The sequence below is a fragment of the Antechinus flavipes genome, chromosome 4 (assembly GCF_016432865.1).
Source record: "Antechinus flavipes isolate AdamAnt ecotype Samford, QLD, Australia chromosome 4, AdamAnt_v2, whole genome shotgun sequence".
NCBI lineage: Eukaryota > Metazoa > Chordata > Mammalia > Dasyuromorphia > Dasyuridae > Antechinus > Antechinus flavipes.
Window position 1 is genome coordinate 485,843,789 of NC_067401.1, and position 23,584 is coordinate 485,867,372.

General features: G+C 39.6%; 1 protein-coding gene and 1 long non-coding RNA gene across 2 annotated transcripts in view; both read left to right on the top strand.

Moving 5' to 3' along the window:
- LOC127563511 (uncharacterized) overlaps positions 1-23,584 on the top strand; it is a 123,045-nt gene that overhangs the window by 92,869 nt on the left and 6,592 nt on the right. The gene's annotated exons all lie outside the window — the stretch shown is intronic.
- On the top strand, positions 915-21,817 carry LOC127563506 (guanylate-binding protein 4-like). Its single transcript, XM_052000035.1, has 11 exons — positions 915-2,539; positions 3,437-3,632; positions 8,373-8,500; positions 8,610-8,719; positions 9,999-10,195; positions 11,473-11,718; positions 13,002-13,282; positions 14,112-14,324; positions 14,820-14,922; positions 16,524-16,717; positions 18,623-21,817. The coding sequence occupies exons 1-11, from the start codon at positions 2,486-2,488 to the stop codon at positions 18,842-18,844; spliced, it is 1,944 nt and encodes a 647-aa protein (XP_051855995.1). The 5' UTR covers positions 915-2,485; the 3' UTR covers positions 18,845-21,817.

Genomic DNA, 23,584 nt, shown 5'->3' on the forward strand with positions numbered 1-23,584 from the left:
AAGAAATCATCATATGATAAAAATTTCTGGGAAAACTGGAAAGCAATTTGATAGAAACTAGTATAAACTAACATCTCACACCATATTCTGAGATAAGGTCAAAATGGGTACATAATTTAGAATTAAACCTTGGTGTCATAAGCAAAAATAGGAGAGCATGGACTATTTGCATATTGGATTTATTGATGGAGAAGAGTTTATGAGGAAACAAGAGGTAGAGAGGATTATGTCATATAATAGGAATCATTTCGATACTATTAAATTAAAATATTTTTGCACAAATAAAACCAATGTAGCTAAAATTAGGCATGTGAAGTAGAGGGATATTGTGGGAAGTGGTCTTCAAAGCCTTATCTTCTAGTTCTCTTTTTCCTCTTCCTCCCCCATCCTCCTCTTCTTCTTCCCTTTTTCCCTTCTTCCTTACTTTTTTTTGCTTTCCCTTTCTCCCTTCCTTCCTCCTTCCCTCACCCCCACCTCTCTCTGTCTCTATCTCTGTCTCTGTCTGTATCTCTCTCAAAATTGAAGGTAGAGCAAAATCTACTCCAAATTTCCCCAAGTTTCTGTCAGTAGATGTAAAAGGTTGAAATCAGAACACTGTGTTCATGACTAAGTAGCCAGTGGGATAATTAAACTTTACCTTGAGGTCTTGGATAAATGAACTAATTTAATGAGTCCATTAGGCCCATTATTATGAACGGAGATTGGAAGGTAGATAAATTAGTCTTATGCTAATTAACTTGTAACATTCTTTGATCCTAACCCAAATGTTTATGAGATTTTTTTTTAATTGAATGAGAAAAGAATTATCCAATGCTACTTCTTTCTCCCCCAATGAGATGTTCTCTCTGGACCACTAGATTTTTTCAATAGAATATTACAATTTTCCCCTTCCTCATCTTTATGTTAAAACTAATTTTTGAAGACAATTTGGAATTTAGGTTCCAATGAATGAACACAGGAAGCCCGTGGTCTCTGAGATCCTTTACAATTCTACATTTAGAGTCCTATGAGAAAGCATTTCTCTTCCATTACATACATGCACACCATATTCAAAAGCCCCAACTTTAGTTGACAGCTTTGTTTTTCCTTCATGCTATGCCCAGTGAGAAAACTGGTGTGAGCTGGGGCTCAAGCCCAGGTAGAGAGAATGATTACTTGTTTGGTGAAAAAAAAATTGAAGAGGATTTTATCTTTGATCCTGAAAGAAACAGGGAAACACTGGAGTTTATTGAAGGGGTGAAGGATGGGCAATGTGATATTGATGAGACCTGAGTTTTAGGGAGAAAAAATAAATATGAGAGAAAAGGCTTATAATCAGAAATATGTTGCTTTTCCTATACTAGGAAAAGAGTAAATCTACAGAGGGCAGTACTAGAATGAAGAGGTACCAAGGAAGGTTTACTGTAGAAGGCACGATTTAATTGGGACTTCAAAGATACCAATGAAACATAGTCTATGTCATGTGACCCACAGAATGGAGGACTACCTATTCCCTCCAATCCCCCTGATTTTTCAAATTTCTCCAAATTAGTTCTTATTGACTGGAGATAAAATAACTTCAGCTCTCTCAGCTAGAACACTCAGACCTAAACAAGGTTAAAAATCGATGAACTAATAGCTGAGGAGGTAAATCTCTAAAAAAACAAATTTAAAAATACTCATTCAGCGTGCTCTCCCACAGTGCCTACCATGTCCACAAAAGTCAATTCACACTTGCAACAGAATCCATTTCCACACTGTGATGACCACAAAGTCCTAGTGACCAGAAACCCTGATTTTAAAGATCAGCTATTTGATGAGGTTCAGAGCCATGATCCAAAGAAGTACTGATTTTCAGTCCCGTCCGGCTCTTCGTGACACTTCGGGATTGTCTTGGCAAGGACGCTCGCGTGTCCTGCAATTTCTTTCTGCAGCTTCTGGGAGGCAAGCGGGGGTGAGTGACTTGACCAGGATCCACTGCCGGTAAAGGTCCGAGACCTTATTTAGAGTTAGGAACACCTGACTCCAGTCCCGGCAGTCGGCGCGCTCTGGCGTCACCTCGTGGCCCCTGTGTGTTATGTTATGGCATGAGATTAAATGCCCGCAGAAAACAGATTGGGGTCCATTACCACTGATTTAAGGGCGGGCGGCCAGGGACGTTTCGCGGACTTGGAGATCTGCCGGGAAAATCTGCCCTGCGAGGCCCTGGGCTCCCTTTCTCCCGCCAGGAACAAAGGTTTCGGGGGGCTGGCTTTAGAATATCCCGTGCGGAAGCCCTGGTACCCGGGGGAGACTTGGGCACTCGCCTCCCTCCTGAAAGCCCCAGATCTGCTTTCGCCGCCAGTTCTAGGCTGAGGAGGCAGCAGCAGCAAGATGCGCTTTTGGTTTCGATTTCCTGCGTCCGCCCGCCCCTTCTTCCTCACTCTCAGTAAGAGAAGGCTTTTGAAAAGCCACAGAAAAAAGAGAGGAGAGAACAAGAGCAGAGCAGAGAAGAGCTGAGAGGAAGATGAGAGCTGGGAGCGCATTTGTGAGCATTCTGGCCTGGAGCCTCCTGACGCAGGTGAGAGGATTGGCAAATTTTCTCTTATCTTTTCTGGATCTTTTTTCCTTGGTAAAAGTGGAGATGAAAGGATGTGGGTGCAGACAAGGAATGGGACCGGAGGGGGGGAGGTTCCCCGAAGTCTCTTATAAATGTGGATTCAAGCATTCTCAGCCTAGTGGAGGGGAACCCACACTGGAACTGGATTTCAAGCTTGCAGAGCCTAGCCCTCTGTCACCTAGGAGATCTTAGGGGCAATGGAATCGTCACTCAGGTAACACTAGAAGGGACTAGCACCAGGTACTAATAAAAATCTATCTCAAAGTACTGTCCCCCAAACACTGTCCCCTATTATCCCTGCCTCACACCAACTCACGACCATGACTACTGTGGACCTGGATCAACATAATGCAAAGAGATACGCTTTTTCTACCAGGTAAAAGCTTCTAGGAGTGGGGCTTGCAAAGACTGGGAATATTTTCCCTACGTGATCAAGAATGCTATAGGGATCAAGAATAAAAACTTGTTTCCAAGGCAGTTCGAGGTGCAGGGAATAGAGTGTTGGAACAGGAGTCAGAAAGACATGTGTTTAAACCCAGAAAGTCTGCTTCAGTTTCCTCATCTGTAAGAATGGAAATAATAATTGTACTTTCCTCCCAGACTTGTCATAAGGGTAAGACAACATCTGTAAAGTGCATTGTATCTCTCAAAGCACCACATCAAGGCTATTATTATCATTGCCATTATTAACATCATCATTATCTGTCACCACCAGATCGGTGTACCTAAAATTTCACAAATACAGAACAGCCTCTCTTCTGCTGTGGCTAATTTATGACTCACCCAGGCTGTCTCATTTGAGGATTATGTGAATTCTGCATCTTGATTGTTGTCTATGGTGCTGCTCTGCATTTACAGGTGACCGTGATCCCAGCAGTGTTCATGGAAGCCCCCATATGTCTGGTAGAAAACAGTAATGATGAGTTGAAGGTAAACCCCAAAGCCCTTCAGATTCTAACTTCCATCGACAAACCAGTGGTGGTGGTAGCTATTGTTGGACTGTACCGTACTGGAAAGTCCTACCTGATGAACAGGTTGGCAGGAAAGAACTCAGGTAAGTGGAGTGCCTGGGCTCTGAGAGTCTATTTATGTAAGGGTTTTTTCATTAGCATTTTATTTTTCCAAATACATATACAGATCACTTTCAAAATTCATTTTTCTAAGATTTTGAGCTCTAACTTTTTTCTCCCCCACTCTTTTATATTTTCCCTCTCCAAGACAGCAAGCAGTCTGATACAGGTTGTAGACATACATTAATTTTAAACATTTTTCTACATTAGTTATATTGTGAAAGATAAATAAAAAAGGAAAAAGTATGCACAAAGTGAAAAATAAGCAAAAAAGGTAAAAATAGCAAGTTTCCATCAGCATTCAATCCACCTACTTGTCCCTTTGAATATGGTTGCCATTTTCCATCCCAAGTCTATCAGAAGTGTCTTGGATCAATGCATTGCTGAGAAGAGCCAAATTTAACTTAGTTGATCATCACATAATCTTGCTGTTACTGTGTACATTGTTTTCCTGGTTCTGCTCAGTTTCCAAATTATCAGTTCATGTAAGTCTTTTCTGAAATCAGACTGCTCATGGAGTCTATTTTTGTGGATATTATGCCACAGGATTAGAGTTGCTATGAGGCAAATCTGAGATCTAATGAAGATTTAAAAATTGATCCTTCATTCACTGTTGCCTTTCCATTCACTGTCAGTCAATAACAGTTTGTTACCTGCCTACTATATGCTAGAAACTATGCTAAGTGCCCTGGATATGGAGAAAGAAAATCCAATCCCTGCCCTCCAGGAGCTGACACTCGAATGGGAGAGACAACATGCCAATAACTGTGTACGAATAGGATACATATGATGTAACTGGGAGATAATCCTTAGAGGAAAGCAACTAGCATGAAAGGATCCAGAAAAGCTTCTCACTTAATTGTAGCTGAGAATTGAAAAGAAAAACAGGAAAATCAAAAGAGGAAAAGGGAGGCATCCCAGGCAAGAGAGAACAGGCCAGGTGGTGGAAGGTCCACCAAAGAGCTAGACCACGCACTGTGACATTTGTGAATGAAATTTCCCCAGAATAAGAGTCTTCACAACATGGAGATCCGTCTGCCCCAGCACTGAAAATGTCTACAGTTCTTAAAAAACTGACAAGTGTCCCTGTTGCTGTCTTCTGGCAGCTTGTCTCCTAGAAACTGCCTGTCGTACCTACTGCCAGCCCTGTGTTCGCTCAGGGTTCTGCTTTGCATTATGTTGGTCTGATAAAGCCACAGGAGTGGCCTGTGATTAATCAGAGCAGGCAAATAAATCACAAGGGAAAAAACATTCTCAGCATATTGATAGTTCTGATAGGCTCATCAATTAAGAGCTGAGAAAAAACCACAGGGGACATTTAATTCACCCCCTCTCTTTTTACAGCTGAATAAACTCTGCCCCAGAAAGGTGTAGTGATATTTGCTCAGAGTTACACAGGTAATAAGCAACAGAATCAATATTTGAACCTAGATTCTGTTACTCCTGGGTCAGGGCTTTCTGCAAGATCCCACATTGGGGCTTGTGTTCTAAAATTTATTCATAATCTAATCAAATGGAGGCTCTATGCAAAGTGAGCCCTGAACATCAACAAGTTAACCTTCAGAGTTAGAGATCAAAGAGGCTCCTGTTCTAGTGGATTTGGGAGAAGGAATTTCAGCTACATCTACAAAGGTCTGATGGGAGGTGATGACCAAAATCAAGGTGATGCTTTGATTCTTTTGATATATCTTGATCTTACTCGGATTGCTGAATTTACTGAGGCTGCATTTCCAGTCTTGTAAGGTCCAGTTGGTCAACAGTTTTGTTAATGGCAAGAAAGGAAAAGGATCTTTTGTTTATGGGGAGAGGGTTGAATTAGTGGACTTAAGATTTGTCACCCAAACTGATCTGGGGCATGTTGCTGTTCACAGGCATCTTGGGCTTACTTACCCAAAGTAATACCTTAGTTAGCCATAAGTCAACAATGGCTGGTAGTGGTAGCAAGGACAATAAAATCCCTCTTGTCATTTTGAAGGAAGACAAAGTTCCTGAATTCCAGTTATTGAAATATAAATTAAGCCATATAGGTAACCCTTGATCTAGTTCCCTAAGTCTGGATCTTAAAAAACTGGTTTTGAGCTCTGAAAAATCAAAAGAATCTTCATTGACTTTGATTGAGTTACTTTTCTTTTGAAAAAAATATTTTATTTCATAATTTCTTTTAGATAGGTTTAGTAAAGTTCTTTTGTACACAGTTATGAAGATATAGTCTTTTGTCTACTATTAATTCTTTTGTGGTGCAATTTTAAAGACTGTTCAAATTATATAGAATTAACTGTATAATATATACATATATGTTATAATATGTATATTATATACATATGCAATAATATGTCTCTGTTGTTTACCAGAAGAGTATCCTTCTGTGTTGAGATTCCATTTCTAGTAAGTTCCCCCCCAAAAGAGAAGGCACTCAGGGTTATTAATGGTCAAGCAGGTCTGTCTATCAAGAGAGCTCCAATGGGGTCTAGGGGTATTCATAGCATATCAAGTCAGTATGCCTTCATATAATACAACCTTTTCAGGACAAGAAGAACAAGATCAACTTAGGGAACAAGAAGTTAGTCATTACCAGGCCCCTCCTGGACAAATCCTCTACAAGCTTCCACCACCAACCCCCCAAATGAACTTGCATAGTCCCAGGAAAACATAGCAAGATGTCATCAGTCACGCCAGCCAGCTTTTCCCTTCCTAAATATCTCTCTGGGAATCTGGCAAAGTTCTTTCTGTCAGAAGCTCTCTTGGAGCCCCATCTGAACTGTTTTGTTTCTAGGAAACTCCCAAGATGTTATATTCCTCTAAAATGTTTATAAAGACCTTTCAGTCATGTGTCTCCATAGGAGTCAGCATTGCCACAGCAGCATACTTAGTAAGGGTTCAAACCTACACAAGCTGGGTATCTCTGGCTCTCACACTCAAATCTAGGAAAGAATTATCCAAGGCTTCTATAGGGTCACCCCTGCTTTGCTACTGGCAAAATTAAGGTAAATCTGGCAAACTAATGAGTACAGAAATTATAGTACTCAAATGACAAGGATACTTTAAAAGAATGCAAACAGTAATAACAAAATACATGTCAACAAAACAATACCTACCCAAACCTAAATGACAGAAAATAGGGAAAAGAAAGATAAAGTTTCTTAAAAAGAACATATTTTGGCCTATAAGGGAATCAAGAAAAAGTAGGCTCTTTGTGTAGATATTTAGTCCAGGGGCATTCTAGATAAGCCCTCAAAGGGGATAAAATAGTGAAGTTGCAGTCAGCAAGACCCAAATGCAAATGTGGACTCACAGGCTGACTTGCAGTGGGATTCTAGGCAAGTCACCTTTTCCTCAACTGAAATATGGATTTAATACTAGGAGCTCTGTGGACGGATGTTTTGAGGATCAAATGGGAAGTTATTTTGAAGAGCTTAGCACAATGCTAGATATTTGACAACAGCCCGTTTCCTTTGCTTCCACCCCCCATTAGGGAGAGTTGGTGTAAGGGCAGCTTTAGAGAACCACTTGCTACTCAGAATGAAAGTGTAACAGGCTCGATTTTAGGAACTCTCTCATTTCTGGGTTGTGTGTGTGCTGACGTGGCCTATGGTTCCTGCAGAGTAGAGACCTTGACTTTCCATCTAGATCAGTTGTGTCACTTCAGGGCTTAGAAAGTTTCCTGGGGGATGAGTGGGGGAGGGACATATAGAGATTCAATGAGTTCTCCATCCTTCCACAGCTGCCCTACATCCATGTTCCATTAGGAGCTTCCTTGTTCTCTGCTAACACTCCCATGATGCTTTTCTCTCAGCTATTCTATTCTTTATACTCAGCTTTTTGGAGTTGATCTAAACTTTTTGCAGCCTTGGATGTGGCTGATACTGTTAAGAAAAAGATGTTTCCATGCACACCAGAAACTCTCATTGAGCTTGTTTATCAGTTTCACCATAAATCTTACCCTACAAGTCTAATCTCCCAGCTCTGGGTGAACTGAATGCCGACAGTCCTCTGGCCCCAGCTGCTGATACTGGGTAATGTGTGACTGGGAAACAGGAAGACATGAGTGTAAAGCTGCTTCCTGGCCACTAAATTTACCCTTCCTACAGTCTCAGTTTCCTCATCTGTCAAATGGAAAAAATAAATATACAGTTCTATGAAGACTCTTTTGCTCTTTTCAACAATAAAGTGATTCAAGGCAATTCCAATAGACTTTGAAGGAAAGTGCCATCCATATCCAGAGAGAGAACTTTGAAGAATATTATTTTAGCATAGTACTTTCACCTTTTTTGGTGTTGTTTTCATGTGTTTTTTCCTATATTTTTCCCTTTTGAGCTGACATATATTGGAATATATTTAGAAGAATTGCACACATTTAATGTATATAAGTTTGCTTGTTCTCTTGGGGATGGGAGTTGAAAGGAAAGAAGAAGAAAAAAATTGGATCACAAGGTTTTGCAAAGGTGAATGTTGAAACCTAAATTAGTAAGTATTTGGAAAAATGAAATAACACTAAAATATAAAAAATATATTCTGATAATAAAGCTAAAACATATATATATATATATATATATATATATATATATATACAGTTTACAGGATTATTATGGAGACAGCAGGACAGAACACACATGGATTGTGATATATAAATGGTAGCTATAATCCCAGGAGTTGGGCTACTAAAACCTCTAGAGTCTAGACTTTCTGACTCCATTAGACTCTCATGTCTCACTGTTCCTTTGCAGGCTTCTCCCTGGGTTCTACTGTGCAGTCTGAGACAAAGGGTATCTGGATGTGGTGTCTCCCTCATCCCAGCAAACAGGACCATGTCTTAGTTCTGCTTGACACGGAGGGCCTTGGAGATGTGGAAAAGGTAAAAACAGTGACATTCTGCTCACTCAATTCCCCTCCCTAGCTCTGTGACCTAAGGAGGAGTGAGCTCTTCCCTCTTGGCAGCCCCACTGACATAATCTGTTTTTAAGGGTGATCCCAAGAATGACTCGTGGATCTTTGCCCTGGCCGTCCTGCTCAGCAGCACTTTTGTGTACAACAGCATGAACACCATCAACCACCAGGCCTTGGAACAGATGCAGTATCCTTTCAGAACTCCAGATCATCCATGACCTCCTTAATGCAGGTGCTCCCTCACCAGGACAAGTTCTGCAGAGTTGAAGAGCTGTCCTCATGAGTTACTCTGCTCAGAAATATCCATCATTGGGTGCTCATCCTTCTGGGGCTCAATGTTTCCAGGACAGATTGGCTGAGCCTTGGATGTTAGGCTGGCAATAAGCTCAGACATGGGTGGACCATGGTTCAGATTGCCATTATACATAAGTATTCCTTTCCCACAATGAAGAACTTGATCATTGCATTGTTCCCCCTGCCTCATCACTGCCAAGCTTCTTCTCTCCTATTCTTCATCTCACATCACTCAAAGGTCTTCCTCTATATCCCATCCTCTCTTGTATGAAAAGATGGTCCTTCTCCTTGCCAAAGCAAGCCTTTTTCACACTCCCTTAATTCCATCTCTTTTTGTCTTTTTCAACAAGTTATCCTTTCTCACATCCTTCCTCTTTCATTAATCTTCAATCCTTTCTATCTATTGGCTGCTTCCCTGTCATCTACAAAATCAGCCATTTTCCCCTCATCCTTAAAAAACCATCATTCAATGCTTTCAACTTTCTCAAAATTCTACAGTTCTCTATTTCTATCTTCCTTCATATTGAAACTCATTGAAAAGGTTGCCTATGATAGGAACTTCTACTTCCCTTCCTCTCACTATCTTCTAAATCCTTTGCAGTCTGCATTCTGACCTCATCATTCAGCTGAACCTTCTCTATTCAAAATGACGAATGATCTGTAAAGTACCATATCTACTGGTCCTTTTTCAAATGTCATCTCCCCTGACTTCTCTGTTGCCTTTGCCACTGGGGAGCAAGCTCTTCTCCTAGGTACCCTCCCTAGAATTTCATGACACAATTAATCCCCTTTCTTTTCCTACTAGCTGACCTTTCCTCATCTCTTATGCTAGGTCATAGGACTTTGAATGGTGCCAGATAAATAGTAAGCATTTAGCAAATGTTTCTCGAGTGTCTGGTTCAGGATAAGATCTTATGTTCTAATATTATAGTAGTCAGGAAACAGGATGAGACCTAACGTCTCAATACATTAATTGAAAAATACAGCAAGTTGATCAAGGGGCACTTTCTCCTTTTACATACTGTTTGAAATCCATTAGTAGAGAAGTCCCTCTAGGAGAGGATGAGAATGTTTATAAGACTCAGTGGAAGGAAGAAAATAGCATAAAATAGAAATAGGAGTGGGAACTGATGGTGCTGGGGTTGTTGCCTTTTCCTTATCCATGACCTCAGATACGTGACAGAGCTGACCAAGCTAATCAAAATCAAATCCTCACCTAATGCTGTTGGAGAAGAGGAGTCTGAAGAGTTTGTGGGCTTCTTCCCAGACTTTGTGTGGGCAGTGCGGGATTTCACGCTGGAATTGAAGATAGATGGACGCCCCATTACCTCAGATGAGTACCTGGAAAATGCCTTGAAGCTTAGTAAAGGTAATTTCCTAGAAATCAAGATTGAGCATATGGGTGGCCCTGGATGGTACAAGGGGAACTGACACCAAATGTGTTTCCTTTTTCTTTGGAGTTAAGATGTTGATTCCTGGAGCTTAAGTTAATCTCTTTTTTTGTAGCTTCAGAATTGCCATACTCTAATGACCTATCCCAAGGGGAGAAGTCCATGAGACAACTGACTTTTCCCAGCTTTTAGGGGTTTGTATTTTGTGAATTTATAAAATTAGGGTGATGCTTCTGAATGCCCTATAGTTGTTGGTGAGCATGGAATTTCAGTAAAAGGAAATTATTTGATTTTTAAAATTATTTCCTTCACTCCAAAGCAAAGCTTGAGAGATTCTTCTCTTCTACTAACATCATAGATCTTTTTGATAAAAAGAGAAAGGCATATTCTTGAGAAGCTATGTTGTGCAAAAAAAAAAAAAAAAGGAAATGGGCCTTTGGGATCAGAAGCCCTGGGTGCAAATTTCAACTCTGGCCTCTTACTGCCCAGGTAACTTTGGCCAATGTCTCTCAGTCTCATTTTCCTCAACTATAAAATTAAGAGTTTGAATTCCAGAATCTCTCTAAAAATACCCTAAATATGCATCCATTGGCTAACAAGGATAGGGGGTTTCTCCCAGGGAGAAGTCTAGAAAAAAATTGGTTATGTGTCTCTCAAACATGTCTTATTTATCTTAAAGACTTCTGACTGACCATCACATGTTCCCATGTACCTCTGTCACTGCTCTAGTAACCTCTCTCCTTTAACATGCTTCATAAAGCCTTATATTCCTAAAAGTACATATCTCTTATTGTGCTCTATCTTCATTGTAGGCTGGGAACTAATTTCCTGATGGAAACCTGGCAGGGATACTAATGCCACTGAAAATACTCTGAAATCATGTTTGACAATGAGTTCCTTCTATTTCAATCAACAAGCATTGAATAGATATCTATTCTACCTGAGGGACGATGCTAGTTTCTGGGCATACAGGGAAAAAAATGCAATAGTTCCTCTCAAAAAGATTACATGCTAGTGAGAGAAAACATAAAAAAGATAGACAAGTAAATAAATAGAATAACTATGGGATGGTTACTGAAAAGCTGCAGGGATTCCCAAGTGCTTTTCTTGGAGGTACTCTAATACCAGAAACCTGCAAAGAGCTAAGGGTTTCAAGCAGAAAAGGCAATTCCCAGTCTTAAACGTGTTCCTCGGCTCTTTGTTCTAGGCCTGTAAATGGTACATTTACCTTGATCCCTGTTTTCCTATTCCTCAGGCAAAAACCCCAGAGTTGAAATGGCCAACCTTCCACGAGAGTGCATCAGAAAATTCTTTCCAAGAAGGAAATGTTTTACTTTTGACCGTCCAACCAATGATAAGTCACTCTTAGCCCATCTTGAAGATGTCCCAGAAAGCCAGCTGGAGGCTTCATTCAGGACTCAGACAGACAATTTTTGTTCTTACATCTTTTCCAATGCAAAACCCAAGACTCTTAGTGGGGGTGTCATGATCAATGGAAATCGTAAGTTTCCTTAGCCCCACTGCATACTTGATTGGGATTTGAGATGGGTTCCTTGTTTCTTTATTCATGTATAAATATTATAAAATTTTTGTATTAATTCTCATATAAGCATGACTTTATTTGTTCTTGTAAATCCATATTTCAGTTTAAAAATCCCTAGAAACATGCACTCTTAGACAATGTGTTCTCTGATGGAAAGAAAGTCTCCATTAGATAGTTGCTACAGGAGTAGAGCAAAGCAGCGGTCTTAATTTTCCAAAGGAGAAGCAAATGGAATTAGTAATTTATAAACTAGTATGTTGGACTTCGGTTTTTGACCAAATTGTGAGCATATCATTAAGAGGATGGTTTGTGAGCACAAAGAAAAGGAATAAGATTAAGCAAATTTCCTTGCTGGTTGCTGTTATAGGTTTGGTACAGATCATAAGAATAGAGTCAATTTAGCATTGTTAGATTTGAAGAGACTATTCCCTAACTGGCAAAGTTATTGAACATGCAAATGGAATGATAACCCAATGTGGAGATGGCCTGAAGATCAAAGGAACAACTAATACATTAAATGAAATCCAAGGCTATCTGGGAAGGCTAAGTCAATGACTCTAAATATATAATGAAAAGCAAAATGAAAAGCAAAGTTTTCCATTTGGATATAAAAACCCCCTTAAGTAGAGGATAGGAAAGACATGGATAGACAATAATGCTTAGGGAAAAGATCTGATTGATTCCATAGATTATAAATTCAATATGATTATACAGTCCGAAATGAAATATTTTTCAAGAATTTATTGTTGAGAGTAGGTGAAATAATTCTCCCCAATATTATCTAGCTCCAGGTAGACAACAGCTGGCATTTAATATTCATTTTTGGTCAGAACATTTTAGGAAACATATAGACAAGGTTAAACGTTGCCAGAGCAAGAGAACTAGAATTAGTGAAAGGATAGATGTTCCCATAAGAATAAACCCAAGGAAGAATACTTGGATCCATTTTCCTTGATGTCACAGGTCAAAATTAGGACACATAAGAAAAATTTGCAAAGAGGCGTATTTAGGCTTGATAAATAATTAACATTTCCTAACCATTTACATCTTTAAAAAATACAAGAGGCTGCATTTCTCAGTGTCCTGCTCTCCCCTTTAGTCAAAATTGTCCAGTTGTGATGAGAACTTACTTCCTAAGATTATTTTCAAAGATATTTGGCTAGACATGAGTTTTCCTAGATGGTTGACACTTGCACCACATTGAATGATGGTTTTTTTCCCATCATCTTCTTCTATGTCAGGGTTGGGAAAGCTGCTGGAGACCTATGTGAAGACAATCTCTAGTGGTGACGTTCCCTGCCTGGAGAATGCAGTGTTGTCTTTGGCTCAGACTGAGAATCCAGCTGCTGTGCAAAAAGCTGCACAGCATTATGTGGAGCAGATGGCCCTGAAGGTGGACTTTCCCACAGAGACTCTCCAGGACCTTCTAAGCGTGCATACAGAGTGTGAGAAGGAAGCTCTCTCAGTTTTCATGAAGCATTCTTTCAAGGATGACACACACAAGTACCAGAAAGACTTGGTGGTATGTTCTCTCTGTCATTTATCCTTCCTCTTACCTCTCTTTTATGAGTAAACACAGAGACTGGTCAGCCCCTTTCCAATTATTTTGACCTTGAGGCCTGTCTCCTTGCTCATGAGAAAAGAGCCTAGTTTCTCCAGAGAGGTAGAGACATGAAGGCCTAAATCTCACTTGCATTGGAAAAATGCTCCCTCCTTTTGACTCACTGAAACGTGTTCTTAGAAGGTAAAATCCCCCCCACTCTCACATTTGCTGACTAGCTGGCATCAGAGAGCTCTCAGAGCACCCTGGAGTTTTTCTCAAGAGCAGACTCACTCATCCCCACACACCTTCTGACCCTACCATCCCTGGCTTCCTTCTAGCAGTATCTCTTGTCAGCCCACATGTCTGCTCTTTCTTATTTAATTTTGCAGCACTTATTTGGACCAATCCAAAGAGAGAACCATTAGGATAGGCTTTCAGGATTGGCAGGGACATGGAAGATCATTTGATGTAATCACTTGTGGAGAATGAGGACTTGTCCATGGCGAATAATCTATAGAGTAGAAGATTTAAAACCAGACTTCATGTCTCCAAGCTCCCAAGTCAGGATTTGGTTTTCATTTGACTCCACTAGACATTTTACCAAAAAAAAAAAACAAAAAACAAAAAACAAAAAACCCACCCAAAACCAAACAATAGACTTCTCCATGGTTTCTTAAGCTCTCCCTTTACAATGAAATAGGGCATTTAAAATACTTGTCTAACTCTGAGACATTGTGTCAATCATCTTCTGTTATTATTATGACTATTATAACTCATCCTTTTTTCTTTCTTTATATTTCACTGGAAGCAAATCTTAGAAACTGAAAAATATGGTTTCATACGTCAAAATGAAGAAGTATCAACCAAATACTGTGAAACTCAGCTTGAGAACCTCTCATGGTCCCTGAAAGAAGACATTTCTGATGGCATCTTTTCTGTGCCAGGGGGTTACAATATCTACAGGAAAGAAAGAGAAGAAATATTAAACAAGTATCATCAACTGTCCAGGAAAGGGCTAAAGGTGAGGAAAGACCAGAAGTCCAGGAATGATGGTGTTCCATTGTTTCCACTGGGCATTGGGGCAGTGACTGTCTCCTATCGATAACATTCAAGAGGAGAAAATCTAGAGCTCTGGGGATTTTTAGTTCACATCTCACCTGGAAGTTCTTGACAGAAATCCCTTCTTCTTGCCTAGAGAATAAGCTATGTAGGAAGCTGGGCCATAAGAGATCCTAAGAGGCCAGACCTAATGCAGGCTGCCCTGGTAGCTCAGGTTCCGGCTTAGAATGAATTGTGATGTCCACAGCTGGAACTCCTGATCGCCTGGCTTTTTGTTACTCTGACCAGTGTTTAGTCTCTTGAGATCATCACGTACCCAAATGTTTTTAATACTTTTTAAGAAAATGAACACTCTGGCCTATAGGCAGACACTGCTCCTGCCCCAGAGAGTATATCCTTCCCAGGAACTGAAGTGGTCTGAGGAAGATTATGTGTCTCTGCTTACTTGCTTATCCAGGCAGATGAGGTCCTCCAAAGGTTTCTAGAGTCATTGGCAGTGACAGAAGATTCCATCCTGCAGACAGATCAAGCTCTCACTGAACAAGAGAAGGCCTTGCAAGGTATAAGGGGCTGTGTGTGATGATCTAATCATGCAGGGATTATGATGGGTTTGGGCCCTCCCTAATGGCTTCTGTGGAACAGGAAGACTTTTGTGAAACATTAAGGATTCCTTCTTTTCAACTTTCTCAGTTCCTGCTTGATTTTTAATAGCAACTGTGATTGTGATTGTAAAATGCAACAGGTCATAAAATATTACCACCCTCTCTTTCCCTTTCTGCCCATACAGTCTCAACTCTTGTTCTCTGGATCTAATCAAAAAAGGGAAATTTTAAAATTTCCAGTCTTTCTCAGTAAGTTTGCATTCTGAGTTCAGGAGAAAATGTACCTATCACCCTCCCGCTCAATGACCTATTAGCAGGTGACAGACAAAATGACTATAAAGAGAAAAGCCTCAAAATTCTCAGCAAATGGATTAAGTAATGCATGTCAACTGCCCCCCACACTGGGATCAGGTCCCTTCCTCAGCTTTGCTGCTGGATCCCAAATACAGGAGAGCCAAACTTTTACATATTAAAAATAACCCAATAAGACAAATTAATTAAAAAAGGACACAATACAAAATTATCTAATCTGGTTCTAATTAGTTGAAAGATTAGACATTTTCCAAGTTGGGAAGAGAGAGAGTAAACAATGAAATTCCCAGAAATCAGAAAAGTAGACATCCTACTGTTCTTTAAATGTCTGTGAACAATGAAAACAGCATGGAAACAGGACCTGGTCGATAAGGAAGAGGCATTTTTAGGTGAAAAATATGGGCAGCTTGAGATGCACTATTGTAAGTAAATTCTTTGCATCTGTTTTAGGATCTCATTGGGTTTCTGGTCAGCAGAAACTGCCTTGCTTAAGGGACTCTAAATAGCAGCTAGAAGTGACCCAGCTTTAAAGTCAGCCAGATAGATTCAAATAATACAATAATTCCCACAAATGAATAAAGTTTTCTCACAAGACAGAATTTGCACTAGAAATTAAACTGAACTGCTTTTAGAACTGGGGCACAGTTAGTGAGGGTCACTCAATTCCTACACTCAAGCTCTCATGCTCCTAATCCCCCAATTTCCTCAGAATGACTTCCTATTACTTGTAAGATCTTATGTGAACTTCTCAATTTAACATATAAATCCTACACAAATGACCTTTTGCTACCTGTTGTTGTCTTATAATTTGTTCTTCCCTTTGCTTGCTGTTTTAGCACCACTTACCTCCTTTTCTTGCAGTGCCCTGTATATACCAAGCCACCTCTGACCTCCAAGCCTTTCCACTACCCAATAATGCTCTCCCTCATACCTAATCTTAACTCCCTTACAGACTCAATTAAAATCCCACTTCCTTCAAAAGCCTTTCCTTATCCTTTCAGCTTTTAAAATACTTTCCCCCTAACCCATTCATATTGCCTCCTCTTAATTATTTTATTTCTTGAATCTACAAAAACAATTCCACTGTTGTCTCTTCCATTAGAATATCAGCTCCTTCCAGGCAAAAATTGTTTTTATTCTTTTTTTTTTTTGTCTCTCAAATCTTTTGGCAGAGTGTATGATCTCTGACAGAAGATAAAACTAGTCTCACCTTATTTAATCTCCTGTTTTCCATTCCCATCCAAAAGCTGAACAGATTAAAAGAGAAGCAGTTGAGAAAAAGAACAAGTTATTGCAACAGGAACAAGTCGAAATGCAGCAAAATATGGAAGCTCAGCAGAGAAGTTATGAAGAAAACATGAACCAATTAAAAATGAAGATGGAGGAAGATACAAACAAACTCCTGGAAGAAAAAAATATGATGCTGGAATCTAAGCTGAAGGTATGGGGAGATTGGGATCAGTGGCTGTTCTTGGGATGTAATACCACCACCATGGCAGAAAAAGGATGGGCAGACAAAGAGGGAAAGCTAATTTGTCTTCATGTGACTCAGTATGCTCAAGAGCAAGGACTCTGGAGTTTGTATTAGAAGTTCTAGGTTTGAGCCCTTTTCTCCTCCTCATCCTCAGTTTTCTCACCTATAATAGAAGGACATTAATATCTGTTGTATTGTGTGTACCTTACTTTTCTGCAGAACCAGTGAGTTTTGGGTCATTCATAGAGCATCCCCAACTCTCTCAATGAGATGCCCAGGCAAATCTTTACCAAGTTCAAATCATTCTACATAACTTCACACTATGAAATTCAAAGTTCATAGGCCAGTTGTCTGTAATCTGAAGGACCATGGGCATTGTAAGTTTTTTTTTTTTCAGAGTCCGAGTTTTGGGGCTGCTAGAATGATATCATTATCCCAGGCTGAGTCAACTGTAATCTACTACCTGAGCCTTAAACTGCTGGATCATGGAACAAGAAATATCCAAGAGCTGATCAGGTTCCCTTAGGACCATTATCAATAAGGCCCTACCTAAAGTGCCATGGAATAGAGCAAGCTCTGCATAAACTATGGAATTTGGCCAGTACTAGGCCAGGTTAGTAGGTCTTGAACCACATTCGTTTCACTGTAGAGAAAAGGGTCAAATGCCTTTGAAGTTGACTTGAGTCCATCCTGAGTCACTCTCTAGATAGTATTTTATGTCTCTTTTTTTCTAACATCTGGGCCACTTGACTAGGAGTTGAGAATAATGCTGAAGATGAGAACTAGCATTTAAATATCAAGGTAAGGCTTACAAAGTAAACATTATCTCACAATAAGCTGGGTAGCTGGGGGGCTATTATAGGTTAAGAAACATGATTCCAGTCATTGCTAGTAAAGGTCAGAGCCAGGATTCAAAGTCAAGTCTTCCTTACTCCAAGTCCAGCACTGTACCATGGAGCTCCTACTCCCCTTTAAGACCATGATTCCAACCCAACTGCCCTGGTGCTCAGCTGCTACAGACTTGAATATTGGGGCTGAGGTCCAGTTTCTTGTCTCCAGTAGTAGGGAAGTACTGGGTTACTGCAGAGAAGACCTTCTACCTAATGGCTTTTCTCTTTCCTCTAATCTACTTAAGTCTCATACTTTATCTGTAATGTTCTCTTTTGGGTTTTCTTGGGGTCTCTGGGAGAAGTCTTCATTTCAGTTCAGTAATCACCACACCAGTAGCCAGGGATTAAAGTCCAAATCCTTTATTGTCTCTTTCCAAATCTTGTCTCCTTTCCTGGGGCCTGGTTAGCTTTCTTAGAGGCCTATCTCTCTCCTTAGTTTTGAGTTTAAGCTCCTACCGCCAGTCCTTTGTGTTCTCTGGCTCTGTGAGCTTCTTGAGGTCCTCCTGATTGTGTCTTGATTTCTGTAGGGAGGCAGGAGGACTGCCACTGTGGTCTTGGTCTTCCAGTTCTTTGCCTTCTCTCCAAATGAATCCTGGCTGAGGCTCCTAGCTTATATGCTCCACACTGAGTACAAACCAGTCATTCTATCACTAGGAAACCATTATTTGTTGTAGGATAAAATCAGTGCTAAAACTAGTTTTAACCATTGTCTCCTCAATTCCACTTAGTACCTTATTTCAAGTTCTGGCTCATAACATCTCCTTGTAGGATTAAATCAATCATACTGAACCAAGCTAAATTAGATAACTATCATCTCTATCAGTTCCACTGACTTATACCTTGTAAGAATCCTTTGTTTCAAGTTCATAGTTCTGGCCTATAACACTTATCCAGCTGAAATACATAGAGGTGACTAGTTTTTGGTAGAATGGGGACGACTAGAAATGCAATGCTGATATGTTGGTGTCTTGTCTTGTCTTAGGAACAAAAGCAGCTGATGGAGGAAGGTTTTCAAAAGAAAGCTGAAGAGATGGAGAAAACGATGGAAGACCTACAAACAAAGATTAAGGTTGCTGAAGAGAACAAGTCCAACGGGTTCTGCCAGTTTTTAGATGCGCTTGGTACTCTGTTGATGGCCCTTTTACCTGGTGCCGGAAAATTCGTTGGCCTAGGGTTAAAGTCATTGGGCAATTTATTGTCATAATCAAATGCATTTCAGTTTCCCAAAAGGAAATCATAGAGTGAGAATGTCTCACTGAAAAGAAAAGTAGAACTAAGACTTCCTCATATGTGAATATATGTATATATGTGTGTTTCCTGTTTCCAGTTCATCCATGTATTACAAAGTAAAGCTGATGATTCCTATAAGAGAAAGAACAGAGGAGAAAGTTCATACAAAAAACACTCATCTACTTGGTGTTAGTGAGATGAACCTCATTACATCAAATGAAAGTGTTAGGGATGTAGAAGACCCTTACCCAAAATGATTACTCAGAGATCACTCAGTAGAAGGCAGAAAAGTTGTTTGTTGAAAACCTCCAGAGGATGAGCCATCCCATCGCAAAATAAGAAAGAAAAAGCTTGTGGTAGGAGGGCTAAAGAAGTAGTAAAGATACATAGAAGAAATTACATCACAAGTAAGAGAGCATTGAGAAGTGGAGGGGGCGGCATCTAATTGGATTTTGCTGTTTGGAGAGATTGGAATGGAAGGTTTCAGGGAAATCTCCTGATTTCTAGGAAATAGAAAGTCAGGCCTTCGGGCTTAATCAAGCAGACAGTGGTTCAGCTAATAGACTAACTATTGATAAATGTCAAATACTAATAAATGTCATCAACTCAGGTTAAGTAAATATGTTTCTAACTGACCAAGGCTCAAGTAAATATGAGCCTGCATATATTACACAGGTCATAGGGGAAACACAGAAATAATAAAATATAGAAAAAGAATTCATACAATCCTGTAAGTTCGTCATCTTATCTCTCTATTCTCCACAAAAGCTTCTGTTCTTTAAGGCAAATGGTCTGGAAGGCAAGAAGACTTGAGTTCTTCTCTTCCTTTTAACAGTCTAGAAGATTCAGAGCTGGAAGAAGCCTGGGAAGTCATGATAATGCCTCACTTTACCTGTGGCTCCTTGGTGGTGCAGTGGATGGGGCAGTATTTAAAGTCAGGAAGATCTGAGTTCAAATCTGTCACCAGCCACTTACAGGCCCACTTCTAGGACTGGAAGAAAGTCACTGAAACTCTCCATCTTAGATTTCTTCTCATTAAATAGGAGTAATAATAGCATTTACTTCACAGGGTTTTGTGAAAATAAAATGAAGTAAGTTTTTTGAAAGTGTTAAAAAGCTATAAAAATGACAACTACTAATATAATGAAGTGCTTTAACTCAGAGATTTGCCCAAACTCCCACAGAAGACAGAATATTCTGACCACTGCAGAGGACAAGCCCTCTGACCTCTCTTTAGAGACAACACATAAATTTGTCCCCGCTCTTCTTCAGGTTTTAAAAAGTCCAAGTGGAACCCAATCACACTTTGAAGTAGAAATATTTATGCTGTCAATAGAAAGTGTTTTGAGTTTTGAAATGGGAAAGATTGTTAATCAATGTTGTGCATGCTTTGCTTTATAATCTTGTTTCAACTATAATTTTCTTGATAGCATAAGAAGTAACTGTGGGATTTATAAGAAGAATATAGACCCAGGGAAAACCTGGGTAGTCCCAAGGAAATTCCTGTGTTAGTTGGCCTAAGGAGTATAACTCTAAACATTATAAAGTGAGTATCCATATTAATCATTTTTATATTAAAATGTAATGAGCTACCCTGAGCTTATGATGGAAAAAAGTCCTGCTTGAACCAAAATCCTGCTTCATTAAAAGGAAACTGATTATCTACAATCTGTTGAATTAGCCTGCTGAATCAATAGAACTATGAATAAGACCACTCTGGGCAGACTCTAGACTCCTCCTTTGTTTCTCTTTAAGACTGTTTTATATGCCCAGAGTGGCTTCCCAATTTCTTTCTTATAATTTATAATCATAAGACTTGAGCTCAAATGCTAAGCCTAATATTTAGTTCCTGCATGCTCGACCTTGGATAAATCCTTTATCATTTTCCCAGCCTCAGTTTCCTCCTCTGGCCATACTAAACTAGATGATTTCCTGGGTGCTGTCTACTTCCATGTCCTGTTCCTTTTTAGTTGACATTAGATAGGATTCCTATGAACCTGTCTCTACTCTTGTCCAGAAGATGTTCAACATAGTAAGTTTCCTAGTCCTATAAACTGATTTTACAGGTTGTGCCCTTAGAATCTCCAATGAGAGCTCTTTTTAAACTAGTAAATGAATAATTCTGTGTAGCTATATGTTTCATGATAAGACTGAATATGACTCATGGAAAATTCTAATTTTGAAATTCCCCAACTTTCTCTAATGGCAGAATCCCAGATGTCTCAGTATTTTTCATAGCATCCTGAGGACAAAAGAAATACCTGTTTATTAAATTCTATAACATGGATTTATGTCCTAACAACTTAGTAGTCAGCTGAAAAATTAATACACATAAAAAGGAAGGAAAATGGCTTTTATTTTATTCTTAAATAGCCACAATTACTAATGGGATATGTATACTCTTTAGACAAGAACAACTCCTCAAACCTTGACATCTACTATTCCCCGCCCTCCACATTTCCTTTGCCAAGGTCATTTTTGCTCACTATTTGCTTTTTAACTCAATAACTACCTGAAACCCAGATTTGCAAACACATTGTGACAAAAAGTAGAATTTACTATCCTAGTCAAAAGCACAAGTGAACAGGCTCATCTCAAAAATTCTAGACAGTTGTTCATCTGGTGTCTAATAAATACTAAGTAGCCCTGTGTTTTCTTGAAAATTAAAACATCATAAGATGTTCCTTTGAGTTCTCTGTGACTCCTTGAGGGTGGCTCAATACACAATTTTGACTTCCAAGTCAGACTTCTGGGAACAAGAAAAAAACCTAATTTTTTATCAATATGATTCTCTTCAAGCCAATTGGAGACACCTCTGAAATCCTCTTTATTCTTCTCCAAACTAAGCATGCTCATTTTCTTTGTTATACTTTTCAAACTAATGGTTGTGTATTTGAAGGTCTCTGCTGTACTTTTCTCCTTTTCAAAATAAAACTTCCTTCTTTAATATTGTGACCTCTGTTTTTATGTTAGATATGGAATCCTCACATTTTCTATATCCAACATATAAGAAGCATGAAATATGAACAAGAGTTCCCGTGTGTATTTGAAGAGACAGATGTCATGGATAATAGAGGGTCCGGTTTGGAGTCAAGAAGATCTGAGTTAACATCCTACCCATGCTGGTTGTGACCGTGAACAAATTATTTAATTTTCTGACAACTCTCTATAACCATAAAATACAGAAAAATGCTGCCCCACATTTGTAGGGGGACTTCCTCATAAAGATGATCATTATACTCATTTAAGCAGAGTTGCTTTACTCTGGGGGCATGCAAATAAGCCATGCACAAACCGACCCACGCCAATGTTACTCTTGTGTTGGATTCTTATATTTCCACTTTCCCAATTAAATTTGGGGAGGTTTTCCTTCACTTCTTTTGGCACTTGCACCCCTATTTTGATAACTTGGGAAACTTGTCTAGGGTCTGAGACCAACATACGACTCAGGTATAATTCATAGTTTGTCATCCTGGTCCAGGGATTACTGGCAACTGAGCAGACTTTACATTGATTTTATAGAACATATAATATTGAGCTGGGTAATAAGGAGAATGCTTAAGAGAGAAAGTCAAACAGACAGAAAGACAGAGGAGTAGAGAGGGAGGTAGGAAAGGAGAGAAAGAGGAAGGGAGAGAAAAAGAGGGGAGAGATCCAAAGCAGATTCTCATTTTCAACATGATAAATGGCTTGGATGACATCTTCCCCCTTTGATAGTAGCCCATACATATGAAAATGTTTACCTCAATTTCCTCATCTGGCTCATGTAAACTAATGATCATGGTTCTGGGTGAAGCCTCACTTCTCAGATTTGGCAGGGAATGGGGTTTGATACTAGAAATCTTTAAGGCACCAAGGGGAAAGCTGAAATTCCTTCCCCCTTAACCATCCCAAATACCCACAGACTCAGTACCCTGTAGCTCCAGAACTTCAAAAGTAAAACAGCAGAAAATGCCAATTAACATAATCTCAATATTAAGTTCCTTAGGTGTAAAGGGCTGAAACTCTTGAGTTCATGCACTGAGGTTCAGACAAGCAAGCCCTTAAGGCTAATTACCAATTGGACAATACTCTGTTAGCATTTGCTTGGAAAATGCCCCACCCCCCCACCATTCTGTGCTAGCTCAATCGGTTGGTATATAAGGAGATTGGGAGGAGGGATAAAAGGGGTGGACTAGGACAAGCAAGTGTGACTCCAGGCGGTAGAAGAAAGAGGAGATTTCCTGTGTTCACTCTCTCTCCTTTCCCTTCAACAAAGAATAAAGATTAAGGACTTTTGCTTATCCTGACTCCTGCTGATTCTAAAGTATCCAGGGTGCTAACATGGTCTTCACACTTAGGCTTCATTTCACCTGGACTTTTATCTCTGCTAATCCTTTATGGATTTATTAAACCTAAGGAATAAAGATCATCTTCAATTTTTTTTTCCTGGTCTGAATGGATTCAGGGCCCTTACTCTCCCAGACTTCACCTTCTCATGAATAGGTCCACTGTTTTCTGTCTTTCCAAAGGAAAACTTTCTGTGTTCTATCACCATCAGTCTGAACCAGGAAATAAAACCATTTAGCTCTAGTGGATTTTAAGAGATGCTATTTTTATCAGATGAAAAGGCAAAAAAGAATTTAAGGGGGAAACAATTAAGAGAACAAAGTATAGTTGTTGGCCACTTTAGCAGCCCTTGAAAAACAAAAAGCTTGTCTCTCTTCCACTCCTT

What these genes read in the sequence shown, in the direction of transcription:
- LOC127563506 (XM_052000035.1), top strand. Translation starts at nt 2,486, where the DNA reads ATGAGAGCTGGGAGCGCATTTGTGAGCATTCTGGCCTGGAGCCTCCTG. An exon ending in AGTACCAGAAAGACTTGGTG is followed by an intron (nt 13,283 to 14,111) that starts GTATGTTCTCTC and finishes TTTCACTGGAAG; the next exon opens with CAAATCTTAGAAACTGAAAA. An exon ending in TGCTGGAATCTAAGCTGAAG is followed by an intron (nt 16,718 to 18,622) that starts GTATGGGGAGAT and finishes GTCTTGTCTTAG; the next exon opens with GAACAAAAGCAGCTGATGGA.